General features: G+C 42.4%; 1 protein-coding gene across 1 annotated transcript in view; it reads right to left on the reverse strand.

Annotated features, from left to right (window-relative positions):
- Positions 1–27,894, reverse strand: part of gpm6ab (glycoprotein M6Ab) — a 38,858-nt gene that overhangs the window by 7,388 nt on the left and 3,576 nt on the right. Inside the window, exons 2-6 of the mRNA XM_019879702.1 lie at positions 9,914–10,106; positions 8,760–8,916; positions 8,082–8,235; positions 5,992–6,068; positions 5,820–5,885 (exon numbers count right to left, since the gene is read on the reverse strand). Coding sequence (XP_019735261.1) covers positions 5,820–5,885; positions 5,992–6,068; positions 8,082–8,235; positions 8,760–8,916; positions 9,914–10,106 — 647 coding nt within the window. The remainder of the gene's footprint in view (positions 1–5,819; positions 5,886–5,991; positions 6,069–8,081; positions 8,236–8,759; positions 8,917–9,913; positions 10,107–27,894) is intronic.

A 27,894-nucleotide genomic window follows, 5' to 3' on the forward strand; every position in this document is an offset into this window, starting at 1 on the left:
ATTTGGTTTTTGGAGCCACACTGGATTGTTTTACTAAGGCAGCAAGGAAACGGCTGGGCACTTACAAGCTATGGTGCGTTTAAAAACGTTTGGGGACACTTGCGTAGATCTGCACCTCAGTGAAAAGGCACTACATTGGTGAGTAAATGAATTTTATTTTACATTTCTTCTTGTCATTTTATTTTGTTAGTATTAAATTCATGGTAACGAAATAAAATGACAAACGTATCAAATAAATCTGCTCACCTGCAATTTATAATGGCGCATTGTAGTCACCTTCGTGCACGAAAGTTCGTTCAATCTCAGCTGTTCGTCAGTTATTGGTTAGTCAGTTATGTCAGTTATTTGCTGTTGTATCGCCGATTTTCAATCGTTAGTATTAAATTCATGGTAACGAAATAAAATGACAAACATGTATCAAATAAATCTGCTCACCTGCAATTTATAATGGCGCATTGTAGTCACCTTCGTGCACGAAAGTTCGTTCAATCTCAGCTGCTCAACATTTTCAGTTATCGCCGATTTTCAAAATGCAAATGATCTGTTTATTTTCAAAGAATAGTTTGTTTTGTTATTGTTTGGTTGGTGTCTTATATGAAACTGCGACATTGCGCAATTTATTGGACAGACTTGTTTAAGATCACACAGCGTAATTTGGGTGGCATTTTATTTCGTATTTTTAAATCATCTTTTTATTTTGGACAATATCTGTAAATTTAGTTTCCTGCTCTTAATTGGGAATACATACTTGATGGTTTTAAATGCTCCTGAAATTAAGTGCTGCTTGACCAGCCTATATTGTGTATGTATGTGACGTCACTGAAGGCCTAAGGTTGAAATGCACGGCCCGCCACTGCAAATTACAGTTTGTGAGAGCGAGACACCAGTGAGGTGCCCCTGACGCAGATCTGAAAAGGACTTTCTGACTACTTTTCTTTACATAAGGTAAAGCTTACTTAATAGTCGTACTGCATGCGCAAGTGTCACATAATATCACTGGAGTGCCATTTACGATGAATGCGATCACTAGCCCCCTCCATGAGCCGTCACCTTACCGTGGAGGAGGGGTATTGTGTGTTCCAATGATCATAGGAGCTAAGTTGTCTGGGGTGTTATGCCCCTGGCAGGGTCACCCATGGCAAACAGGTCCTAAGTGAGGGACCAGACAAAGCACAGCTCAAAGACCCCTTATGATGAGTCAAATATATGGACCCGGACGGGGCAAGGGAAATCGACCGGGGCCCCCCTCTGGAGCCAGGCCTGGAGGTGGGGCTTGCTAGTGAGCAGCTGGTGGCAGGGCCTACACCCATGGGGCCAGGCCGGCCGGGCTCAGCCCCAAGAGGCAAAGTGGGTCCCCCTTCCCATGGGCTCACCACTTATGAGAGGGGTCAAAGGGGTCGGGTGCAATTTAAAAAGGTGGGGTCCGATCCTTGGCTACATAAGCGAGCTCTAGGGACGTGGAATGTCACCTCTCTTGCAGGGAAGGAGCCCGAGCTGGTGTGCAAGGCAGAGAAGTTCCGACTGGATATAGTCAGACTTGCCTCCACACACAGCCTGTGCTCTGGTACCAGTATTCTCAAGAGGGGTTGGACTCTCTTCCACTCTGGAGTTGCCCATGGAGAGAGGTGTAGAGCAGGTGCGGGCATACTTATTGCCCCCTGGCTAAGTCCTTGTATATTGGGGTTCACACCGGTGGACAAGAGGATTGCCTCCCTCCGCCTTCCCTGAATGTTGTTTGAGCCTATGCACCAATCAGCAGTTCAGCTTACCCACCCTTTTTGGAATCTCGTGTTGTGTTTTGTTATGAGACTTCTGCGCTCATCACGGATTGTCCACAACAAACACCATGTTCAAACATAAAGGTGTCTATATGTGTACTTGGCTATCAGGACGCCCTTGGCCACAGTTTGATGATTGACTTTATGGTCGTATCATCGGATTTGCAGCCGCATGTTTTGGACACTCGGGTGAGGAGAGGGGCGAAGCTGTCAACTGATCACCACCTGGTGGTGAGTTGGCCCCGCTGGTGGGGGAAGATGCCGGTCCGACCTGGCAGATCCAAACGTATTGTGAGGGTTTGTTGGGAGATCTGGCGGAATCTCCTTGTCAGAAGGAGTTTCAACTCTCACCTCTGGCAGAGCTTTTCCTACGTCCCGGGGGAGGCGGGGGACATTGAGCCTCTATTGTTGAGGCGGCCATTTGGAATTGTGGCCATAAGGTGGTCGGTGCCTGTCATGGCGGCAACCCCCCAAACTCGCTGGTGGATAGCAGCAGTAAGGGATGCTGGCAAGCTGAAGCAGGAGCTTATTGGACCTTTATGGCCTGTGGAACTCCAGAGGCAGCTAATAGGTATCTACTGGCGGAACACAGCTTCAACGGTCGCCGAGGAAAAACTCGGGCATGGGAAGAGTTCGGTGAGGCCATGGAAGCCGACTCTCGGACAGCTTTGAGGAAATTCTGGTCCATTATCCGTCGTCTCAGGAGGGGGAAGCAGTGCACCATTAACACTGTGTACAGTGGGGATGGGGCGCTGCTGAACTTTACTCATCACGTTGTGAGTCAGTGGGCAGAATACTTCGAAGACCTCCTCAACTTCACCAGCACGCCTTCCTTAGAGGAAGCAGAGTTTGAGTACTCTGAGGTGGGCCCTCCTTTCTCTGGGGTCTAAGTCACCAAGGTGGTGAAAAAGCTCCTCGTGGCGGAGCCCCAGGGGTGGATGAGATCCGGCCAGAGTTCCTCAACACTCTGGATGTGGATGGTATGGGGCTGTCCTGGTTGACACTCCTCTGCAACATCGCATGGTCATCGGGGAGGGTGCCTCTGGATTGGAAGACCGGGGTGGTGGTCCCTCTTTTTAAAAAGGGATCACACTCCTCAGCCTCCCTGGTAAGGTATATTCGGGAGCGCTGGAGAGGAGGGTCCATCAGGAAGTTGAGCCTCAATTCAGGAGGAGCAGTGTGGTTTGCGTCCTGGCCGTGGAACAGTGGACCAGCTCTACACCCTTAGCAGGGTCCTCCAGGGTTCGTGGGAGCTCGCCCAACCATTCTACATGTGCTTTGTGGACTTGGAGAAGGTGTTCGACCATGTCTCTCGTGAGTTCTGAGGGGGGTCTTTCGGGAGTATAAGGTACTCAACCCTCTGATATGGGCTATTCGGTCCCTATACCATCGATGTCAGAGTTTGGTTCGCACTACCGGCAGTAAGTTGGAATCGTTTCCACTGATGGTTGGACCCACCAAAGCTACCCTTTGTTGCCAATTCTGTTCATAACCTTTATGGACAGAATTTCTAGGCACAGCTGAGGTGTTGAGGGAGTCCTGTTTGCTGCTTTTTGGAAATGATGTGGTGCTGTTGGCTTCTTCAAGCACGGCTCTCCAATTCTCACTGGAGCAGTTCGCAGCTGAGTGTGAAGCGGTTGGGATGAGAATCGGCACCTCCAAATCTTAAACAATGGTCTGAAGTCGGAAAAGGGTGGCGTACAATCCCCGGGTTGGAGGCGAGATCTAGCCCCAAGTGGAGGAGTTTAATTATCTTGTGATGTTGATCACGAGTGAGGGCAGGAGGAAGTGGGAGATCGACAGGCGGATCGGTGCAGCATCTGCTGTGATGTGGACTTTGTATCGGTCAGTCATGGTGAAGAAGGAGCTGAGCCAAAAGGCGAAGCTCTCAATTTACCGGTCAATCTATGTTCCAACCCCAATCTATGGTCATAAACTATGGGTCATGAGCGAAAGAACAAGATGCAGGATACAATCGGCTGAAATGAATTTTCTCCGCAGGGTGTCCAGGCTCTCCCTGAGTGAGAAGGTGATAAGCTCAGTCATCCGGGAGGGGCTCAGAGTTGAGCTGCTTCTCCTCCACGTCTAGAGGAAGCAGATGAGGCAGCTCGGGCATCTGATTAGGATGCCTCCTGGATGCCTCCCTGGTGAGGGGTTCCGGGCATGTCCCACTGGCAGGAGGCCCCTGGGATGACCCAGGGCACGCTGGAGAGAGTATGTTTCCCAGTTGGCGGGGAACGGGGAATTTGATTTACACAGGGTAGAAACATTTTACGTTATTTCAAAGTGGCGGGGGGGCGGGGGGAAGCATGGTCAGTTGACAAATATAGAAGCAGACCACCATGGGACCCTAATTAGCATTTATGCTTCAAGACTTGACGCTGACCAGGAAGTGAAAGAAAACTATCAGCGATTCCAAAATTGACCATGAGTATCATTCTTGGTGACGTCAATGCTGGAAAAAAAAATCTCAAATGGCACTTTCCTCCTTAAGCATGCCAAACATGAGCTTGTCATCATGAATACCATCTTTCAGCAGAAAAAAAATATTTCAAAGTCTGCCAGCAACATCTTCAATCAAAACAAAAGCACCTTTTGCTTTGTGATCAGAAAGATATCCTTTTAGATGAATACCATCAAACACTTACCAAACTCTATGATACAAAAGAATGCAAGAAACAAATTGTATCAGTCCATCTTGCATCATGCATTAACTTGAGAGTACCCTTAACTCATCACCCAAACACAGGGATGAACTCAAAACTGCCATCATCAATTTGGTCACCCAAAGACGAAATATCAGGATTTCTTTGATGGAAATGATCAAGCACTGCAACAACTTATTGTTGAAAAGTACAAGGCCTTTCGTGACCTTCAGAAAGATCCTGAAAGATATTGAGGACAAAGAGGCTCTGTTACCAAGAATGCAGAATAGCATTTTAAATCAAGAAGCAGAAACTACAAGCATATTTTTAGAGTTGCATGTGGGATGGATTCTCTTGAAACAGACTATATACACCATGAATTGACCACCAATCAACTGGCATACACTGACAGAACATTCATCCTCAAATCCACAGCAAGAGAGGTTTAAGAGTCTTTGTGCATTTAACCTACCAAGCATGTGTTTGGAATGTGAGAGGAAGGCAGAGTGCCGGAGAAAAACCTAGAGAAACTATGCAAACCCCACACAAAAGGGTCTGAGACCTGATTTGAACTCCTGAACTTCTCGACTATGAGGCAGACATGCTAACCACTACACTTGCTCTTTCTGAATCACTTTACAAAATACAAATTGAAAGCATATCTCGAGTCAGTGATACACCATGCACATTGCTTATGACATAAATGATTGTATTAATAGCAGCTTTGGCTTTTCTGGATAAATGAAGCAGAATCTTGAATTTCACATGGGAGAAAAAAAATGCTGCTTAATGTATGGACGCGATTTATTTCTGCAGATTAGATAACTAACATAGAACTGGTATTTTTCAAACACTGAAATTTGGTCCTCTGAAATCAGCCTGTGAGTAGGTGGTGTGTTTTCTGGGATGAATGCCAATCCCCTGTGACTCTAAAAAATGATAAATAAGTGCAGAAATAGAAGAATGTGTGTGTGGTACAGTTTTGCTTTTTTACAGTTTGGCTGACAAAGAGGTAATATGATTAATGCCAATGATGTTGTCTGTGCCTACTCAGTATATACAGCATCGAGATGGATCTCTAAAAGAACTAAAACACGACCATCAATTCAGATATCCGTACAGCTTGGTGACTCACTCACACTGCACACATCTTGCCAAGCACTCTCCATGCTGGCTTCAAAAGGGAGTGTGATTAGTTATCTGCAGAATCGGCAGTGTACTTAACTGAAGAAGGATTACATTTTGAAATAAACATCTATGATAAACTAAATATCCATTATTTTTCTGTATCGCTTACGCTCACTAGGGGCCCAGCTTAATTTGGACGAGGTGTGTGGTACTGGTCTAAATGAAGAATTGTTTTCCTTAAGGAATTTGCAATTAGTTGTGTGCTCACCATTGCGATCACAGCAGCTCCTGCTCCAGCCAATGCACACACAAACAGATGGAAGGTCAAGTCCAGCTGCAAAAGTCACAATAAGACTTAAAATTGTTCATGAATACTCTTTGTATTCTTGTTTTGCTTCACTTTTCATTTAGGTCAGATCTAACCCCACAGCAGTTCTTACCTCATTAGATTCACACATCTTGAAGAACTTCTCAGATCCTGTGCAAACCTTCCTCTCCTCAGAGATGGTCACAGCACCTGATGAACAGAAACCTGGCTAAATGATTTTGTTTGACTTCCGCTTTATTTTAAATTCAAAACAATGTGAGACCGTTGCCATAAAAAAAAAGGAAAACAAAAAAAAAGAAAACAAATTGCAGGTGCGGGGAGGGGTTTGTGACTCCCAATGATCCCAGTAGCTAAACTGTCTGCTGCTTAATGCCCCTGGCATGCCCCATGTCAAACAGTTCCTATTTAGGGGACCAGAGAGAGCATGGCTCACAAATCTCTTATGGTGAAGATAAATATTGAATTCAGTTTTCCCTTGCCCAGACACAAGGCACCGAGGCCCCCCTTTATAGCCAGGCCTGCAGGTGGCGCTTTCTGGGAATCACCTTGTGGTCAGGCCTGCGCCCATTGGGCTCAGTCTCGCACGGCCCAAAAAGGCATCGTGGGTCCCCATTCACATGGGCTCACCAACTGTTGGTGGGACCAAAGGGGTCAGGTGCCCTGTGAGTTTAGTGCCGGCCAAAGGCGGGGAACTTGGCGGTTCAAATCCCCAACGACAGAAGCCAGTTCTAGGGATAACCTTTCTGGCAGGGAAGGAGCCCGAGCTGGTGTACGAGGCAGAGCAATTCCAACTAAACATAGTCGGACTCTCCTTCACACATTGCGGCTCTTTTATCAGTCCTCTCAAAAGGGGTTGGACTCTTTCTCATTCTTGAGTTGGCCACTGAGAGAGGCACAGAGCAGATGTGGGCATGCACCCTGGCTTGGCACCTGTATATTGGAGTTCACCCCAGTGGACGAGAGAGCAACCTCCCTCCACTTTCGTGTGTGTGTGTGTGTGTGTGTGGGGGGGGGATGGGTCATGACTGTTTGTGCCTATCCACCAAACAGCAGCTCAGAGTAACCAAGCTTTTTGGAGTCCTTGAAGGGTGTGCTGGAGAGCGTTCCCCCTGGGGAATCCCTCGTTATGCTGGGGGAATTAATTGCTCACGTGGGTGATGACAGTGAAACCTGGAAGGGGGTGTTTGAGAGGAAAGCAACCAACACTAGGCCCCCCAATAATCAGAACCCAATTGTTGTTCTGTTACTGGATTTATGTGCCGATCATGGATGGTCCATCAGGAACACCATGTGCGAACATAAGGAGGTCCATATGTGGACTTGGAATCAGGACACCCTAGCCATAGTTCGATGATCGACTTTGGAGTACTGTCATCAGATTTATGGCCACATATTTTGGACACTGCAGTGAACCGATCACTACCTGGTGCCGCATTAGCTTCAATGGTGAGTGAAGATGTTGGACCGACTGGCAGACCCAAACATATTGTGAGGGTTTGCTAGGAACATCTGGCAGAAACCCCTGCCAGCAAGAGTTTTAAGTTCCACCTCAGGTTGGCGACATTGAGTCCGAGTTGGCCATATTTCATGCCTCTGTTGTTGAGGCAGCCCATCGGAGCTGTGGCCGTAAGGTAGTCTGTCGTGGCGGCAATCCCTGAACCCGCTGGTGGACACCGATGGCAAGGCATACTGTCAAGCAGAGGAAGGAGTCCTATGTGACCTTTTAGTCCTGTGGGACTCCAGAGGCAGCTGACGGGTATGGGCTGGCCAAGAGGAATGTAGCTTTGGCTTTGGGTCGCTGAGGTACAGGTTGTTATTTTTTAATGTTCCACCCCTATAAGTAAAGGCTTTTTGCATTCAGAGTCTTCAACAAGTGCCCACATGTGGAATTTTTTTAAAACCTTTTTTTGACACAAACATGTTGAATTCTCATTATGTATTCTAACTCATGTGATGTCACAGATATGTGGTTTCAATTTAAGAGGTACTTTTTTCAAAACAACTTGGTTGAATTCCAATTTGTATAACCCTTTCAAATTTTGGAGGTTCGATTTGATTATTGTTAGGGACGCATGTTTTATAGCAAGGGAGCTGGGGCCACATGTGACCCTTATAGGGATTTTTTAGTTGAGGTGGAAATGTCTTTCAAGACATGAGCGTTTTTCATTGATTCAAGCACCAGCAATAGCTCATTTCACCTACCAAACTGGCGGAGGTCCAGACAGAGGTTGGCTCCCTCAACCACGCTGGTGTTTTTACACATGGACCAAACATTGAAGTACATGAAGACCGGCAGGCTGGTGAAAGCTGTCACACCCAGCCACACCAGGAAAAACAGGTAGGCCAGGAACATCAACTGAACAGACATAAGGTAATCAGTAACACAAAACCAGAATGATAAATTCTGTTTTTCTCATCTTTAAGAGAGACAATAGTCATTATGTCCACATTTTAAGCTATAATCCTCATTTTTTTTCCAAACAGCAATGCAGGAGTAAAATGATCCACCGGAAAAAAGGAAAAAACTAAGTAATTTAAGTAAAATTAAACACCTCCTGCTGCAGCGTCATTAAGTAAAAGTTATTGTCCTTTGTTTTAATTTTCAAACCTGAATTGTCATGTTTCGCCGACACAGCAAAACATTTCCTATCATGCCTCCCATTCTAGTTACTATTTTATGTCAAATTCCAATTAAGCATTTGCGTTTTCGAGATCAATTCATATTTTTGTTTTGCTAGGTTCTTGCATTCAGAATAGGATGTGGTGCCAGTTGACTAGCATTTCGTTAACCACTCATTTCTGAAGGAGCATGAATTGAAACGCCTTACAATTAATGCGATGTCCTTTTATTTCTCTTCAGCCAAATCTAAGCTTTCTTACAAATGCAGTCAGGCAGCGTCCGCATGCAGTAATCTTGAACTCTCCATACAGATCCCTTATTGCTCCAGTGGTGAAAAACGCCTCCACCAGCAACAACACTCCAAAGACAAAGAATCCAGCTGCAAGGCCATAGATGATGTACTTCAGGATGTCAATGCTGCAGAGAAAATAAACATTACTTTTCCATTCTAAATCTCTGTATTATGGTATTCATAATTTCATCAAATCATTACATAATTATGGTGGTGGATTTTGTTTTTAAAGGAGAGAGTACGCCATTTCAGATATACAAGTGGAAATAACCCCAAAAGGTGTTTATGTGTGTTTCTGATAAAAGATGGAAATGTTGTGTGATATCATATTTTTGGGGGGGTATCATGGAGGGTTTTACTTTTCCATGTCATAAAAATATGAATGACACAGACAAAGCAAAGTTGGAGCATATCTGAAATGAATGGTATCATCATCAGTCAACTACAGATTAATACTGATCTAATCAGCTTTTGTATTGAGCAAAAATATTGTTTTCAGCTTCTTGCAGTGTTACACTAAAAGCATTGCATTACAGCTCTGCATGCTAATTGTGATCTGAGAACACTTATTTAGTAGTAGATCATGTAGGACGTCTTACTAAATTGAATTTATTTAATAGAAATTGTGATCTTAAATAAAATGCAATGTTTATATTTTCATTCAATGCTTTTTTTCTTCCTTCTTAATTTTTTTTTTTTTTTTTGCATTGGCAATTCCAGAATTGGTGCTTTTGAGGTGAATACAGTATATTAAAACTCTGCAATCCTCCATTCAACTATTACAGAATAGTTACTGTACTTTTGAATCAGATGGTCAACCACAGTGTCGTATGAATGACTATTAGCAGCACATAACATGTTTTATAGTATTTAATTATATTATCACATTAATATGTTTCGTTGCCTGCTCATGTCCAATTTCATGTGATTTAGTAGCCTTCATGAAAATATTTAACAAAAGGTTAAAATCATATGATTAATGGACGCCCAGGAAAATAGTCTTGGTACATTGTTGAAACAAAACATAATTACATTGTTATTCATTTAAATGTAAACTAAAGTTATTTAATATCAATTTTGACCACTTAACCAAATATGGCTTGGGATACTGTAAATACTCACATGGTAAACACATCCAGAGTTTCTCCAGATCCTCGGATGACCTCAAAGTAATTCTGGAGGATAGTGACGGTCCCACTCAGAGCTTCATGGCCACATCCACAGAACAAGGCCACACCCATGTAGAGGAGGATGGTGGCGATGAGGGATGCCCAGGGCAGACTACCCACACATCGCTCACAACACTCCTTGCAACCTGAATGTACAGAAAAAACACGACTCTGTAATGGAATGCCTTTACATTGTCATGCCAACAATAGAATTGATAGAACAAGAATGACCATTATCGACCAAATATGAAACTGACATAAAATAAAAAATGCGATTTTTTTTTTTTTTTGGAAGAAAATGACAATTGGTATGTGTGTACAGTATGCGAGGTCAATGAGATGGAAGAGCAAAAGAATAGAGACTCAAGGATCTAAGGAACTTTGCAGATAAAATGGAGTGCCATATACAGTAGGAGTGCCATATACAATAAGCTTGAAGGTTTCCTTAACCCCTCGATGCCCTTTGTCGCCAATTCGCATCAAACCCCTTCCGCTTCAAATGCAGGCAAAAATAACGGATGTATTCCCTGACTTCCGGTCGATTGACTTTAAATGCTTCACTAGGAACCTTTTGCAAGCCTTAGTTTTTCTAGTTTCCAGTCGTAAGAGACACAGCCTTTTCCAGATTGTGAACTGTGACTCGTGCGCCGCCGCCAGTTGCAGACGACAAGCTGAGCTCATCTGTCCTATTTGAAGTGAGCTTCTACATTTCCATTAAAATGGCCCTTCTGGCAATTATGCATGTTCCTCCTCTCATGAATGTTGTTTAATGCCTAGACACTGTACGTTCAGGTCCACATCATTTTGTCAATTCTGTTCTATAAGAAGTCTTAGCTTCAGAATCAACCAGAATTTTTTGGCGAATGGATCTATCTGTACCACTGGATACAATGGGCCCTATTTTTGTTCCCAGCGTGGGTCTCGCCGCTAGATTCTAGCGCAAACTACAATCCAACTGTACACATGGGAGGAGCTAGATTTTGCACAGGTAGCATAACGGAGTGTCGTGCGCCATTGTGGAATGAAACACGACTCTTGCTAAATGAATTGATTTTCTACAATGATTCACAGGGTTTGTCACACGGTGGTGTGAATGAAATCTAGTGACATCCGTCACACATGTCCACGAAGTACTGAATATGTCTGCCTGCGCCTCAATCATATACACTAAAATCACATTCCACTACCTGCACTGCGCAATAGATATCCTTTAGCTAGTCTACAATTTAGTTTACGTCAGCGTAGACTACTTTCTGTGACCAAGTCATCAGATGAGTCGGGGGTGAGGCAACACAGAACGCAGAGAGAGGCACAACATTGCCTGAAACACACTTAACTAGACTTGAGCTCGCATGAAAACAAAGTTATGCCTGTTTTTATGCAGAGCTATTGTGCGCCTGTCTACCAGTAAATTGTAGCCCAGTCAGTAATCCACATCGAACCAGTTAAGCCCCCTCCAGCTTTGTGTTTTCAATTTTAAATTTTTTTTTTTTACTACTCATTTAATAAAGCATCTGGCAACCAGATCAAGGTTTACCTCGCTTGCTGCTCGAAGACAGCTGGGATAGGCTCCAGCGGTTCGAATAGTGGTTAGATTTTTCATCCATCCACTATTCGAAACCATTTTAAACCGAAGTTTAAAAACATTAGGAAGTTCACAGTTAGCCATTCTGGTCCAATCCTATTTCTGTTTCCATGTCTGTGCTGCACATGTACCAATATGTGTATTTGGGAAGGGAGAGATGGGGTAGGGGAGTCTTTCATTTACTTGCCAGTTATGCTTAAGATTTTTTAACATTGCCATTATTATTATTTTTTATTATTATATATTCTTTGGCCAAATTCAGTGACAACTCATTTTATATCGAACATGCTCGTGCTGTGCGTCATGCCTTTACAGAAGAGAAAACAACTTCTTAAAGCAGGTGTATCAAACATAGGGCGCGCGGGCCGGAACCGGCCCCCAAGGAGGTTTGATCAGGCCCGCAGGATAATTTAAAAGTGAAAAAATGAATAAAAGACACGGAATTTTTAAGAAGGTGCAATTCATGGAGTATCCGCGAGGGGACACACTGTTTTGGTCAGAGTAGAAGACAACATTGTTTTGATCAGAGAAGAAGACAACAGCAGCCTCAGTCTGTCACTGAGACAGACCCAACACAGCAGACGGTATCAAGGACATGTGAATACTTTATTCTTTACACATTCAATAGCACTCTCCTTAGTTTGGAAGGTGAAGGCAGGGATTACATTTAGATTTTATATGCCCGTGTAAATGGCTTAAAAATTCCTTTCTTTACAAATCCATTTAATCTTAAAATGCATTGCTACATTTTTCAATACCAATTACTTGTTAAAGTTTTGTGCCTTTGTACAATCAGTGGCAATGCATATATGTTTATGATAAAAGTAAATTGCACATTTGTCTAAGGAAATCTTAAGGTGCTTCATGAAATGTTTTGTAAAATACATGTTCATTAAATTTCAACATTTTCCAAATGTTCTTGTGCTTCTTTAGACGAAAACAAAGGAAAAACATTGTTTTGGTTATTTATAGCAGAGTATGGTATAATTTTAATCATCCGGCCCACTTTACATCTACCGAGGCCGTATGTGGCCCACAATGTAAAATGAGTTTGACACCCCTGTCTTAAAGTAAGTGAAGTTTTCTCAGCCTCCCCACAAATCGGTCAAACAATCGCTGAGGGCAAGAAGAGAAAAAATACTGGTGCTGGGTCTGAATGATTATGACATGATTTTTTTTAATCAAAAATATTATTATTACCATAATTTTCACAAATATAATCACACTATTTAACTCATAGTGATGGTCACGAAACACTGATCGTATTCTTTTTATGTGTGATCAGGGATTTATTCATTTGGTCTCTTTTGAGAAATATGAGGAGTTGATAAATATGTAAGTCACAATGTATCAGTAAAATCTTCAGCTGATGGATACAGAAAGCCAGGATGATTGGATCCATCATCGCTATTTTATTTTATACCAGCAAAATGTTGATGAGTGAATAGAAATGAAAGAAATGACAAATATTTGTCATCACTTGCTCATTTTTCCTTTTCATCCTGCAGGTTTTGGAAATTCATTAACCAAGTGGAATTGGATGTGGCCAGGACAGCTGTCTTGTCAACTGTGAGCCTGAGCGTGAAGGAGGCAGCGGGTATCTACTATATCCGCCTGTCAGTGATATGCGGTGGTTTGTCCTGAACAGTGTTTCTTGTGATATATAGCAAAATTTATTAAAGATAATAGTGAGCCAGGATTGGGGTCACTGAGTTTATTTGAGTCTCAACCACAGCTTCTGAATTTATGGCCTCTAAAATACATTTGGATAGTTTTAAAGCTGCAATTGCTCCATGTGGAGTCTTCTGCTGTGATATCCTGTATTTAGAACATGTGTCTTTGAAATAGTCACAGCTGTTTTCTTTCAAATTATTCTGTAATATGTTTTTCGATGTTGTAAATTACAGTTTCTATTTTGCACAACATTGGAGTATTTTTGGATTTTGACTAATTGACTTGACAGATGTTTGACAGTCTACTGTGGTGCTGGTGAATTACTCATTCCACCCCAGCTCCACCCATGCTTTTGACCATTCAGTAATGATATAAATCTGAAGACCTATGCAGGTTATTTATCTGTGTGCGTGTGTTTGTGCGTACAAACACACGCACACAGATAAATAACCTGCATGCTTCCATGCAAAGACAAAAAGGTATTGAAAACAATAGAATCATCTCCCGAGTTCTTAGAAAAGAGCTTGTGTGTCTTCATTTGTGTGAGTCATTCTACTGCTCATGTTTAATTGAGCGGCCATGTTGCCATGCCAGCAGGGGTGTGGCAGGAGCCTGCTGACCCACTTTGCCTGTAGCGTCGTTATGGCAACAGTGCAGCTCAGCAAGCATCAAAGCCATACTAATACACATTTTCCTGCGCAGCCTCAGAGGCACACATCATGTCAGTGTGCTCAGTGGTTATTTTGAAGAGATTTATAGCCATTGTTTCATGTCAAAATAAGAGCCATAAGGGTGAAAATGTTGCACATAAACAATTTGCAGTGAATGGCAGAATATAAGAAAATGTTACAATTGCGCTTTTTCATCTGTATAAAAGCCATTCAGTCATTATTTGACATTGACTATTTGTCTCATTATTGAGGCAGTTCTGAGGCAGATGGAGATGTGAGACACTGTGTTATAAGAGTGTGTGGAGAAGGAATGATTTTTCTTTTCACATTTTTTCATTTGTGTGGTCTAAATATTCAATATACAGTATATCATTCATTGTTCTATGAATGCATATTAACGCAGTTGTATCAGACACAGATTATGTATACAGGTGTTTGTCATTGTGCGTTTTATACTAGCCATGTTATAATCCTTCTCATATTTCCATATTTGTGTTTGATAAGCAGGCAAGACCCAGTGACCTGGTAAAAACTGGGACACGCCAAGCACCAACGGCTGTATATGCTCCATAAACATGAGGGTGTTTCCTTGTTTGTGAGGAAGTTCAGCATTGATAGTACAGTCGTAGTTTTTTTTTTTTTTTTTTTTTTCAATTTGTGGTGACCACACGCCAGTCACTTATACAAGATAAGACTTACGCCAGGCACTACTTTGGACCTCTTTTCGCCAACTGTCACAAATCCACAATGCTTTTTGAACAGAAAATCTGAGGGTGCAGCTGCATGATATGGGGCTTGTTGAAGACAATGCAGATGGGGGACGTGTGCGGGCAACTTTGCAACATACAAATGCATACCTGTCAACCTTTCGGAGCGCCAACCCATATAAACTACCAAAAAAATCCTTATAAAGAGCAAAAAATCCTTACAACAGACCAAAGCATTTTATATGTCAAAATAACGGCAGAAAAAAAACCCATGAAATTTTTAATGATATTTATTGTAGATCTCCATAATACAATGGCAGGTGAATGTCTAATCATCATTCTACTTAGTGGCATTACTGTGTTCAGAGTTGTATTCCTGCGTTACTTTTTTCACCTTGTAGATTAGAACTTGCTTGTACACTACTGAAGTATGGAATGAATACTCTGCTGTTTTCAACAAGGAACCACGTGATTTACTGGAACGTTACTGGAAATGAAAGCATTCGAGTAGACGAGCACCATTCTGGGCAAAAGCAAACGGAACTACCTGTTAGGGGGAAAAAAAAAAAACCCCGGAAATTTTCAGAATCCGTATGATTTGTGCGATATGGCCATATACGTAAGATTCACCACAAAATCCATATAAAATATGGCTAAACCGTATGAGTTGACAGGTATGCACATTTGCATGTTCTATTGCTCATTGTTTCAATGAAACCACCTGCTCAATGCATCTCAGGTGATGCGCTTCACCTTCATGGTTTCCAACTTCAGGGAGACAAAACTAAAGGTGGAGGAACATGCTTGTACATCAATGAAAGTTGGAATCATGGGACCTATGCAATGGTCCTCTTTGTGGACTTCAACTATGCATTCAATCCCATCATCCCTGAACTCATCTCCAAGCTTGGCAGGTTCCTGACAGGCAGGACCAGGGATGTGCTGGATTCAAAATTCGGCCCAGGATAGTCCTCCATCATCCGCTGAAATGGTGTCATCAACTCGTCGTCATGTGCCGAAACGTAGCCACGAATGAGGTGCTGATGTCATGTGCTGAAGCGTAGTTGTTGACGAGGGTGTGTGTATGTGATCGGATGGCTGCTTGCAGCAGTGATGGCCAGGACTGGCCCAGAAATACGCTAGATCAGTGGTTCTTAACCTTTTTCGAGGTACCGAACCCAACTAGATAATATGCACATTCACCGAACCCTGCATGAGTGAAAAAGAAATAAATATATGTTTTTACAAATTCAAGATAAAAAAATGCATTTATTAAAAACAAAAAAAAGTAAATTCAATTTCAAGAGATAAGTATACTTTTTTTTTTTTTATTGTACGATGTATTATCATGAGAGTCACACGTTGACTACGAGGCGTACTGAATTTCCCACAGCACTGATTGGACAAGCAATGTCATGTGATCTTCTGCAGCCAGTGATAGCCAAGCAGGCGTGTCATAGCTAATTAACACGTTGAGTCGCATGTGTCTTACCCTCCATGGCAGAGGCTACGTCGAACCCCTGAGACCGACTCACCGAACCCCTGGGGTTCGATTGAACCCAGGTTAAGAACCACTGCGCTAGATGTTTGGGAAAATTACCGTATTTTCAAGAAATTCCTGATGGCCAGCTCAATCCTGGGCAGGACTCAGCAGGTGAGGCTGGGGTTAAACCATCTCATTCCCATGTCCCATGAGTAACAGTGTCCACCAAGGATGTGTTCTCTTTCCAGTAATCTTGGCTCTCTTCATGATTGACTGTACTTCATTACATGCAGCTGTCCAACTCCTGAACTGAAGTTGGCCACTGACACCACAATCATCGATCTGATCAACAATTATGATGAGTCCCCGTATTGAGGGGAACTGGAAAGGCTGGTGCACTGGTGCAGCCAGCACAACCTGAATTTGGAGAATACAGTAAAGATGATTGTGGGTTTCAGAAAAAAAAAAAAAAACCTTCATAACCTGCCACAGGAGCTGCTGAAGCCATTTGATACAGCGTTCAGTGAATCAGTTCTGTGTTCATCTATCAGGGTATGATCTGGTGCTCCTGCACATGACTAAATTTAAATGCGGCAGTCAGGGCTGCCAATAGGATCATTGGGCATGCCCCTGACTCCTACGCCCACTCTTGATGGACCTGCACACTTCAAGAACCAAAAAAAAATATATATATATATATATATTTTTTTTTTGGTTCTTGAAGTGTGCAGGTCCATCAAGAGTGGGCGTAGCTGGCAAAATTCTCTTGGACACACCTTACCACCTTTTGCTGCTCCATTCTTTGAGAAGGTGCAATCAAACAATATACACGAGAAGCCGCAAGCATTTCAACAGCTTCTTTCCCTGTTCGATTAAATTCTTAAACGTTTGACTTGTATTTTCATTGTGACTAATTGTGACTCTCAATTTTCTCTTTTACCACCATTATTGCTGATTTCATTATTATAATGGTGTCAATCTGCATCATTTGTACAAACCCAATTGCAATCTGGTTGGAACATTGTGTTAAACGTAAATAAAAACAGAATACAATGATTTGCATATCATGTATAACCTGTATCCATCCATCCATCCATCCATCCATTTTCTAATTAACTTATCCTCACAAGGATCGCGGGCGTGCTGGAGCCGATCACAGCTGTCTTCGGGCAGTCGACAACGTCCACCCTGAAGTGGTTGCCAGCCAATCGCAGGGCACACAGAGGGCAACAACCATCTGTGCTCACCCTCACACCGAGGGACGATTTACAGTGTGCCATCAACCTGCCACGCATGTTTTTGGAATGTGGGAGGAAACCGCAGTACCCGGAGAAAACCCACGCATGCACAGGGAGAACATGCAAACGACACACAGGAAGGCTGGAATCGAACCCTCCACCTCTGCACTGTAAGGCCGACGCACTAACCAGTCAAACACCGGGCCGCCTATATTTAACCTACAGTCAAACCTCGGTTTTCGTCCATAATCCGTTCCAGAAGGCTGTTCAAAAACCGAAATTGTTCGAAAACCGAAACCACGCTCTTTTGTTCGAAAACCGAAACCACGCTCTTTTTAAAAAAAAAAAAAAAAAATGTTAATCGAACATGTCTGCTCACAATGGAAAGCGACATGAGGAAGCGTCACTTCCTTGTCTACCCGAGGAAGCGTCACTTCCTCGTGGAAGGCGAGAGGAGTCAAATGGTGCATTCAAGTGCGCTCAGTTTGTTCGAGAACCGAAATTTGTTCGTCATCTGAGGCATAAAGAACTCGAAATTTTTGGTTGAAAACCGAATTGGTGGAGAACCGAGACGTTCGAAAACCAAAGTTTGACTGTATATTTCATTGGAATTCAAGACATTGACAAGCTATTTGGTGGTCTCACAAGTCCACATTACAAATTGTTTGTTGAATTTGCGAACATACCTTCTGGGTCAAAGGTGAAAAGAACCATCCGGATTGTTAACGACGCAAAGTTCCAAAAGCCAGCGTCTGTGATGGTATCGGCCTGTGTTAGTGCCAATGGCATATGTGAAGGCACCATTAATGCTGAAAGGTACATACAGGTTTTGCTGCCATCCAAGCAACATCTTTTTCATTGACACCCCTGCTTATTTCTGCAAGTTTTACAAAAATGTGGCTTCGTAGCAAAGAGTGCGGGTACTAGACTGCAGTTCAACAATATGTGTCCTCAATTCATGACCCTGTCCCAGCATTTTGGGAATGTGGTGCAGCCATAAAATTCTACAATCATGATTATTTGCTGAAAACATTAGTTTGACAGTCTGCACATTAAATATTGTGTTTTTATAGGGTATTCAAATACATGTAGGTTAAACAGGATTTGCAAATCATTGTATTCTGTTTAGCATGTTTAACACAATGTCACAACTTCATGGGAATTAGATTTGTACAATTCTGTTGCTGATCAGGATTTCCACTGTTGAACTCTACATATTGCTTAACGACTCTTTGTACTTAGTTCATTTCTTTACGTGTCCTCAATGTACATTCTGTCGAATTGTCTTTTTTGTGACTCCAACTATTCGAGACAAATTACTTAGGCAGCTATTTTTGCACGACAGGCTTGCCATGTTTAAGTTAATTACTTTCATGTATTTTCTTACGACTGCTGATGGGAAATTCAAAGGCAGCTATATAGTAATTGCACAACAGGCTGCAGGTAAAGAAGGCCATTTAAAGAAGTTTATTTTTAAAATGAATTAAGGCTGTGTTATATTTTTACTTGTTATTTCTGGTTTTGCCAATTGCTTGGATTTTCTCATTAACTAGTAATACTTTCTGACCTGGGAGCCTAATCTTTAAGCAACTGTTATGGCCCTGGCCATATTATGTACAGTATTTACTGTAGTTCTTTTCTTAGTGTGTGTGTGTGTGTGTGTGTGTGTGTGTGTGTCTCGTGTTGCATGTGAGAGTGAGTGATCTTGCCTGTTATAGGATCTTTGTGGGAACTCTTGTGGGATTGGCTAAGGTGGTGGAAAGAGCGTTCCTTCCTGAGTGGCCAACACCTAACTGGGCCCAGTTGAAAGATCATCCAAAGAGCGACAGAGAGCCGTGGTGTATCTGATAGCTCACTTTTTCCATGCCTGCATCAAGTATCTTGTGTAGCAATTCGTGCTTCCTTAGATTTTTGTCTTCTTAGTCAGTAGTTAGTTGTTCGTTCTTAAATTTGTTACTTTTAGGGTAGCTCCTTAGTTTGCATGCCAGCTTTTGCCTCCTTTTGCTTTCGACCCATTTCTTTGACCTTTTTGTTTATCCATTCATCCATTTTCTGGACCGCTTTATCCTCACAAGGGTCGCGGGGGGTGATGGAGCCTATCCCAGCTGTCTTCGGGCAGTAGGCCGGTTGCCAGCCAATCGCAGGGCAAACAGAGACGAACAACTATCCACGTTCACACTCACACCAAGGGACAATTTTTGAGTGTTCAATCAGCCTGCCACGCATGTTTTTGGAATGTGGGGAGGGGGGGAACCGGAGTACCCAGAGAAAGGCATGGGGAGAACATGCATATTCCACACAGGAAGGCCCCAGCTGGAATAAAACCCAGTACCTCTGCATTATGAGATCGATGCGCTAACCACTGGACCATTGGGCCGCCCCTTTTTTGTTGACATTGTAAATATCATTTTTGCCTTTGGGCTAATTTTTACCGTGTTTTTTGTGTTACACACTTGGGAAACAAGAGTGATTCCCTTCTCTTTTACGTTATGCACCTAACCCTAAACGGGTGCATCATGACAACATTTATTAATGTTAAGAGCATTGTGTACCTGGCATTTTTGCAGTCCAGCATTATAAAAATATCATGTGGGTATACATTTGACTGTTTTTTCAAAAATGAAAGCAAAGTAATGTCAAATATCGTGATACGTATTGTCTTGAAGGACATGTACAGTATCGGGATACGCATTTGATTACATTATCGCTTTGAACATACGTAAATGAGCACATTAACCAAATATTGCAATACTGTACACCATTTATAATGGTACAGTATTTGGACATCCTCACAGTGCAAGGCAATTATTCATGTATTATTCAGACATAATTTCATGAGACTGCTGGGTCAACATTTTGAATATAATTTGGTCCAGATACAACGATGCAAAAAAATCACAAAGACAGAAAAGCTTGCAGTGTGAAACCAATAGTGATTTCTTTGGCAAGCCAGGACATAAAAAAGACGTACTGTATCTGGGGTGGCCTGCTCAGTCGGAGCCCTCAAAACATCCATCGATCCATCCATTATCTGAATTGCTTTATCCTCAAGAAGGTGTTGGGCGTGCTGCAGCCTATTTCAGCCGTCTTTGGGCAGTAGGCGGGGTACACCCTAAATTGGTTGCCAGTCAATCACAGGGCACACAAAGACAAACAACCATTCACACGCACACTCACACCTTGGGACAGTTTAGAGTTTTCAATCAACTTACCATGCATGTTTTTTGAAATTTGGGAGGAAACCGGAAATACCCGGAAAAAACCCACGCAGGCACGGGGAGAACATGCAAACTCCACACAGGAAAGCAAGGGCCAGATTCAAACCCTCATCCTCTTACTGTGAAGTGGACGTGATAACCAGTCAACCACCGTGCTGCCACAATACATTTACTTCCAAGCAAATTGTCATAGTTCTGTTTGTTTGTCCTCTGAGTTTTAGTTTTTCCTGCGTACCCCTGCAAGTATTTTTTATTAATAAATTATATTCAGTACACCCCGCTTCTCCTGCCTCCCTGCTTTTGGGTCCTCTACCACACATAAACCCTGACACACATGTTTCATTTAATCGCGACTCATCCAATGCAACTGCTTAGCTGGTGACTCTGTGCTGCACTCTGCTGCTAACAAGATTGCTTCACAAAAAATAATTCACACAAGTTCCCCATGAAGGGAAGTATTTGAAATGTGTCCGATTTTAAACTGTAGATCTATTAATCAGTGATAGAATTCCGAATGCACGTCAGGGAGGTCTTTAGCTAGGCGCAAGAATCCTTAGACCAGGGGTGCCCAATAAGTCAATCGTGTGGGTGGGAGAAGGAAATGGGTGGTGGGAAAAATAGGGGTACCACATACATTTTTCTGGCTCAATACCCCAGTTATAGTGTTTAGTTGAACACTGACTTGCGGTTTAAAGCAAGGATGTGTTAATGATTATTGTATTTAATTATTTTTCATTTTATTTATTTGTGAAATTTGTAGTGGAGCAGTCTGTGATTATGTGGTAGACAGAGTCCCATTTTTCCCCTAGGCGATCGGGCTACAGTTGATGTAGGACCCTTCCCCCTCTTATTAAAACTTTTAATTGTAGGTTTTATTTCACCCAGTAAAGCTTCTTATTATCACCGCATTATTCACCATATTAATTGAAGTTTATTTGGTGTGTGTGTTATGGTCAAAAAGGCTAACGTGTTATTATATTGCTCAGTTGTGTTCATGTTAAGCACTTTCATTTACTTGTTTACTGAGTTTATGTGGATCATCTAAAGAATGTGTGCAGTTGCTAACTCAAAAGCAACTGCCAAAAGCAAATTAACTGTCAGGGAAGCCTGACAACAGTAAACCAAAACGTCCTTTACAGATCCATGAAATCCTCATCGTGTATGCATGTGAGTGCATGCTCTGCTGGCAGGGCCTTTTGAAATTATTCTATCTGTCAGTCAAAGTGTTTGTTCAACCTCCAATCCCTCCTCGCCTCTCCATTACTGTCCATGTTTCACACACTGCAAATCGGACAGTGTTCAAAGTTTGGGTACAGTAAAACAATTGCATTTATACCACTCTTACTAAAATAGCCTCTGTAGTGTAGGATATAACACAGATTACAGACATTGATAAAATGGGGCGTCAACTGGGTTCGACCCTGATTGGTGTCTGTTTGTAATTAAAACCACGCCCCCACATATTGATTGAAGTTCACTGGTTAAAGTCCTTCTCGCCTGAAAGATGGAATCAAACAAAACTCGCAGTGTTTTGAATTAACATTTTGTAACGTGGTTCATTCAAAGATAGTGAGGCATTCGGTATTTATCTACACAAAATATAGTGTTGGGATTAACACTCACTTGCGTTCATCCAAACATCAATAGTGTCATTTTAACTGCACTGTCAACATTACATTTAGTTGCTGTATCACACTACTGAAAATTTGTTGAACATTTAATTTAATGTTATTTTAACAATGGGTAGTGTGGAAGCATATAGGCACTTTGCTGGTGTTAAAATTAACACCCGGTGGTGTTGAATAGGCCAGTGTTGAGATGAACACACTATGGCACGGGGTGCCGCGGTCCAGTCTTCAAGACACTCTATCCAGCCTGTTTTACATGTTTCCCTCCTCAAACAAACCTCAATCAAATGATCAGGATCATTATCAAGCTTCTGCAAAGCTTGCTGACGAGCTGATCATTTGAATCACGTATGTTGGAGGAAGAAAACATGTAAAACAGCCTGGATAGGGGCTCTCAAGGACTGGACTTGGGCACCCCTTCCCTATGATGTTGAATTATTACCAGCAGATTTGCAGTGCATCCGTGCCTGACATTGCTGATTTAATGATATTGTGACCAAAATATTCACTTTCACACTGTTAGGGATTTAAAAATAAAAGTGACTGCTATACATCAACTATAATGTTCTTTTTCCAAAATATTTAATCTACAGTGAGTATAAAAATTGTACACACTGTTTTGACAACAGGTTTTTGTGATATGACCAAGATAAATCATTTCTAACCTTTTTCTACCTTATATATGACCTTTAAACTGTACAACTCCATTGAAAATAAAATCTTTTCAAGAGGGATACAGTAATTATAATTATAAACAACTAAGGTGTGTGGACACTTTATAACTGGGGTCATGGAATGAAGCTGCCCCACCATGCTTAACTGGTTTAATGTTCTTTTGATGAACAGCAGTGTCTTGTTTGCGCTAAACATACCTTTTGGAATTATCGCTAAAAGTTTCAACCTTGGTTTAACATCACATACAACATTTTCCCCACATAAATATGGGAGATTTATATACACAACACGTTGGTCTTACAGTGCAGAGGTGCAGGGTTCGATTCCGATTCTGACCTTCCTGTGTGGAGTTTGCATGTTCTCCCAGTGCCTGCGTAGGTTTTCTCCTGGTACTCCGGTTTCCTCCCACATTCCAAAAACATACGTTGCGGGCTGATTGAACACTGTAAATTGTCCCTAGGTGTGAGTGTGAGCGCGGATCGTTGTTTGTCTCTGTGTGCCCTGTGATTGGCTGGCAACCGGTTCAGGGTGTCCCCCGCCTACTGCCCGAAGACAGCTGAGATAGGCTCCAGCACCCCCGGCGACCCTTGTGAGGATGAAGCGGATCAGAAAATGGATGGATGGATGGATGGATGGATATAGGTTATACATGATATGCAAATCATTGTATTCTGTTTTTATTTACGTTTAACACAATGTTCCAATATATATATATATATATATACACACACACACACACACACACACATACATTGTCATGACAGTCATTCTCAGATGCATCCACCTCCTTCTCTTCACCTTTACTGTATGTTCTCTGACAGCATCCACTGTGGCTTTATGAGGATATAATATAAATTATAAATCTAGTGAAGCCAATCAAGTAAATTTTTAAAGATTTTGGTGGCACTAATGTCAGCCTGGAAAAAAACTTGAAACTGAATTACAGGTAGGTTCCTGTTATCCATCCAGTTTAACCTCTTTCACCCACTATTGTTCACTTTTGATGTAAAGTAATAAAACTACATTCAAATTGGGAATCTGCCATTTTTCCCCTTTCTCCTGTGTGGTTTTCAATTCCAGCATTTGGTTTTCACTCTCAAGCCACCCTGCCAATGCTCTCCCGCTGTGAGTGTGCTAAGTCGATTTATATTGACTACTTATCTCCATTAAGTTCTTCTCTATCAGTGGTCTTGGTAATGAAATGGATATGAGGCTTATAAACAAGGTCCGCTTCTATTTGTATGTCTCTTGTCAGTTTTCCATCAGGTTTGATTGAGCAAACTGAAGCGGTCACAGAATTGTTTTTCACAAACTATTTCCCCTTAAAGATAACAGGCCTTTATGGCACTATCGTAGTCCCAACAAAACCTTGATTGACCCTAAACACTTTCATCAATCTGGTTTCGGGTACTTGATGTCTTCCATATTTATTTTTCCAGCAACACGACATCTGAAGTCTAAAGTGTCTTATCTTCTTTCACTGGGTAATTGAACTACACTCCGGTAAGTGAAAGAGGAAATGTAAAACTTAAGTCTTAGACTCAATGGGCATCATAATATCCTGAGTTTCCCCCCTACAGATGCTTTTCCATGCCTGCACAGAGGCCAAATTATGCAAAGCACAATCATTTTTAGTAGCATCAAACAGGACTGTGATGGGTCAACACCGAACTGTTTGAATGACTGTCTTAACAGGTGCTCGGGTAGGCTTCCTGGGTAGTCCCCTGAAACCTGACTGTCTTGGCACAGAGAATTTGGACAGAGTGAGTAGCAGGCTTTGTGAGGAATGTCTCCGCCAGTCCACAATAACTTCTACTGTCTTTAGCATGTTCAGCTCCAGGTTGCGCATGTTCGACCAGAGCACCATCCTCTCCACTTAGTGTTCGACTTCAGCAGCCTCATTGATGAAGAAAATATCTGTAGTGACGTCCACTTAATAGCTAGATACATTTGGATACAGTCATCCGTATCTAGAGAACAAAGAAGAGTTATTGATAGTGTCTTCTAGTCAGGTTTCAAGACGATGCATAGCACAGAGTGAGCCCTGTTATGCGTTTCTAATGACATCCTCCTGGCAAATGGCACTGGAGACTGCGTGTGTCTGGTTTTATTGAATTTAACTGCAGCATTTATACAGTGGGTTAAAGTAATCTGTTGACTCGTTTGCAGCACTTGGTGGGTATTGGTGGTAGCGCTCTTGAGTGGTTTAGGTCCTATTTAGCTGACAGAATCTTCTGTGTTAGCCTTGGCTGCTCTGAGTCACGTACTGCCCCTCTGTCATGTGGTGTTCCACAGGGCTCGATTTTGGGGCCTGTGCTTTTCTCACTGTACCTGCTCCCATCGGGTTCCATATTAAGGAAACATGGGATTTCCTTCCACTGCTATGCAGATGACTGTCAGATCTATGTCCAACTGAGCAAAAAAGAGGCTTTCTCATGAAGGCCACTTTTATCCTGCTTGGAGAAAATCAAAACCTGGATAGAACAGAATTTCTTGAACTTAAATGAAAAGAAGACACAAGTGATACTGTTTGGTCCCAGTGGCCCTTGTACATCCCATGGGACTTGGGCCCCCTGTCTCCTTATCTTAAATCAACAGTCTCAAACTTGGGTCTTAAACTGGAGAGTGATTTTAAATTTGACCTGCAAATTGGTGCCGTTGTTTAATCCAGCTTCTTTCATTTTAGGCAGCTGGCTAAAGTAAAACCTCTCCTTTATCATGAGCACCTTGAGACAGTAATTCATGCCTTCGTCACATCCACTTTACTTTGGAGTCAGCCAATCCTCCATTAAGCATCTCTAGCTGGTCCAGAATGCTGCTGCTCGCCTCTTGACTGGTACTCGTAAGAGGGAGCACATAACTCCTACTCTGGCATCCCTTCACTGGCTCCCTATACATTTTAGAGTTCTTTTTAAGACCCTATTATTTGTTTTCAAATCTTTAATTCCAAACAATCCACCTTGCCTCTCTGAGCTCCTCTGCCCCTACACACCTTACTGGTGCATCAGATCTGCGGACCAGACATTATTAGAGGTACCAAGAACCAAGCGGAGGCTCAGAGGGGATCGTGCCTTTTCCGTTGCTGGTCCCTCTCTCTGGAATGACCTCCCAATGAACATTGGGCAAGCCCTCTCGCTGCCCATCTTTAAAACCCGCCTCAAAACTCACTTTTATTCTTTGGCATTTGATTCAGCATGACCCAGACTTGATCTTAGTTTTACTGTTTGGCCCTTTCTACCGTCCTTGTTACTGAATGATAGTCTCTCCATGTCCAGCACTTTGTATGCAGCGATGGCTGTTTGAAAGACAGTTATAAATACAGTTGAGTTGAGTTGAAAGGATAAATCCTTCAGGAGTCCCTGTGCTGATGGTGCGCGCAGATGAGGTGGTTTTCCTGCTGTGTACCCTGTGGGTTTTCTTCGGGTACTTCGGTTTCCTCCCACATTCCAAAGACATGCGTGGCAGGTTGATGGAACACTTTAAATCAGGGGTGTCAAACACATTTTTGTTGCAGGCCACATTGTAGTTACGGTTTGCCTTGGAGGGCCGTTATGAATTTGGGGAAACCATCCAAATGTTTAATCACCTCCACATATTACATACACAGCGCACAACAAATTGATGAATAACTAGTTTTAGAATCAGAAGTCAAGAATAATGACTGTTATTGTGGATTACGTATGACAATTTGTAATTTTGGTTCAGAGTTTAACCAGCATCAGGGAACTTGACATGCTTGATTTGTTTTCACGGGCCATATAAAATAATGTGGCGAGCCAGATCTGTCCCCCGGGCCTTGACTTTGACACTTGTACTCTAAATTGTCCCTCGGTGTGAGTGTGAGCTCGGATGGTTGTTTGTCTGTGTGTGCCCTTCGATTGGCTGGCAACCGGTTTCGGGTGTCCCCCGCCTACTGCCCTAAGACAGCTGGGATAGGCTTCAGCACCCTCCGCGACCGTTGTGAGGATAAAGCGGATAGGAAAATGGATGAATGGATGGAGGTAGAGAGAGGAATACTGAGCTTGAGGAGAAATTCAAGGATGATGGTCTTAAATGCATTTCAGATTTCCGAGCAGCCTCGTGTTGACTGCATCAGCCAGTGAGCTATTTGCCCTGTAGGCAAACTGCATAGGGTAAAACAGGGCATTCAGTTGCTCTTTGGGTGGTCTGAATGAGGTATTTAAAGAACTTTATGACCACAGATGTTATATTGGCAAACTTGTAGTCCCAAATGACACGTTTCGAGAGAACAGGGATGCAGTTAGAGCCTTTGCAGTGGGTGCACTTCATGTTTAAGATCTGAGGGAAAACTGGAGCCAAGTGATCAGCTCAGACACCTCATCTGGACCAGAAGCCTTCTTGATCTTTTGTCACGTGAACAGTTGAGCGACATTTTGTTCTCGGATGATGAAAGCAGTTTGGGAGGCAGGCGGCCAACCAGAGGTGTAATGAGGGGAGTTCTTTCAGATCTTCAGTAGAACATATTTACAATGTCAGGCAGGTCATGTTGGACTCCACGGGGAAAAATGTTCATGACCTCCAGATTTCAAGGAGTCATTCGGGAAATAACAATCACGGCAATTTTGCAATATTAAAATTGCCATGATATTGTCGTTAATGTTACGATATTAAAAGCAGCACATCTGTTAAAAAGGTGCATTTGTGCAGTTCCAACCCCCTCTGGAGGTTAGTTTATTGGTGCAGTTTAATTTGAATTTGGCATGTTTTGGCCACTTACATTATTTAAGACCCATGCAAGTCACCAGATGAAGAGGAACCTAACACGGTTGAGTTCCTCCACAAATTGACTCGATTCACGATGTATGCGTGCATTAGCAAGTGCCTCAAAATTAAGTGGTATTCATGATTGTAGGTCGATCATGTACATTGAGGTTAATGTTACCTGTAATATTTAAACTATATGTATTATTATGACCTCAGCAAATTACCATTGTATCGATAAAATATTTGCATGCAATTTCCCTTGATTATTTTATTTGTATTTGTATTTTTTTCCCCGACAGAATCCACCCTCCCACACACACACACACACAC

This window comes from Hippocampus comes, unplaced genomic scaffold (assembly GCF_001891065.2).
Source record: "Hippocampus comes isolate QL1 unplaced genomic scaffold, H_comes_QL1_v1.1 scaffold158, whole genome shotgun sequence".
NCBI classification, from domain to species: domain Eukaryota; kingdom Metazoa; phylum Chordata; class Actinopteri; order Syngnathiformes; family Syngnathidae; genus Hippocampus; species Hippocampus comes.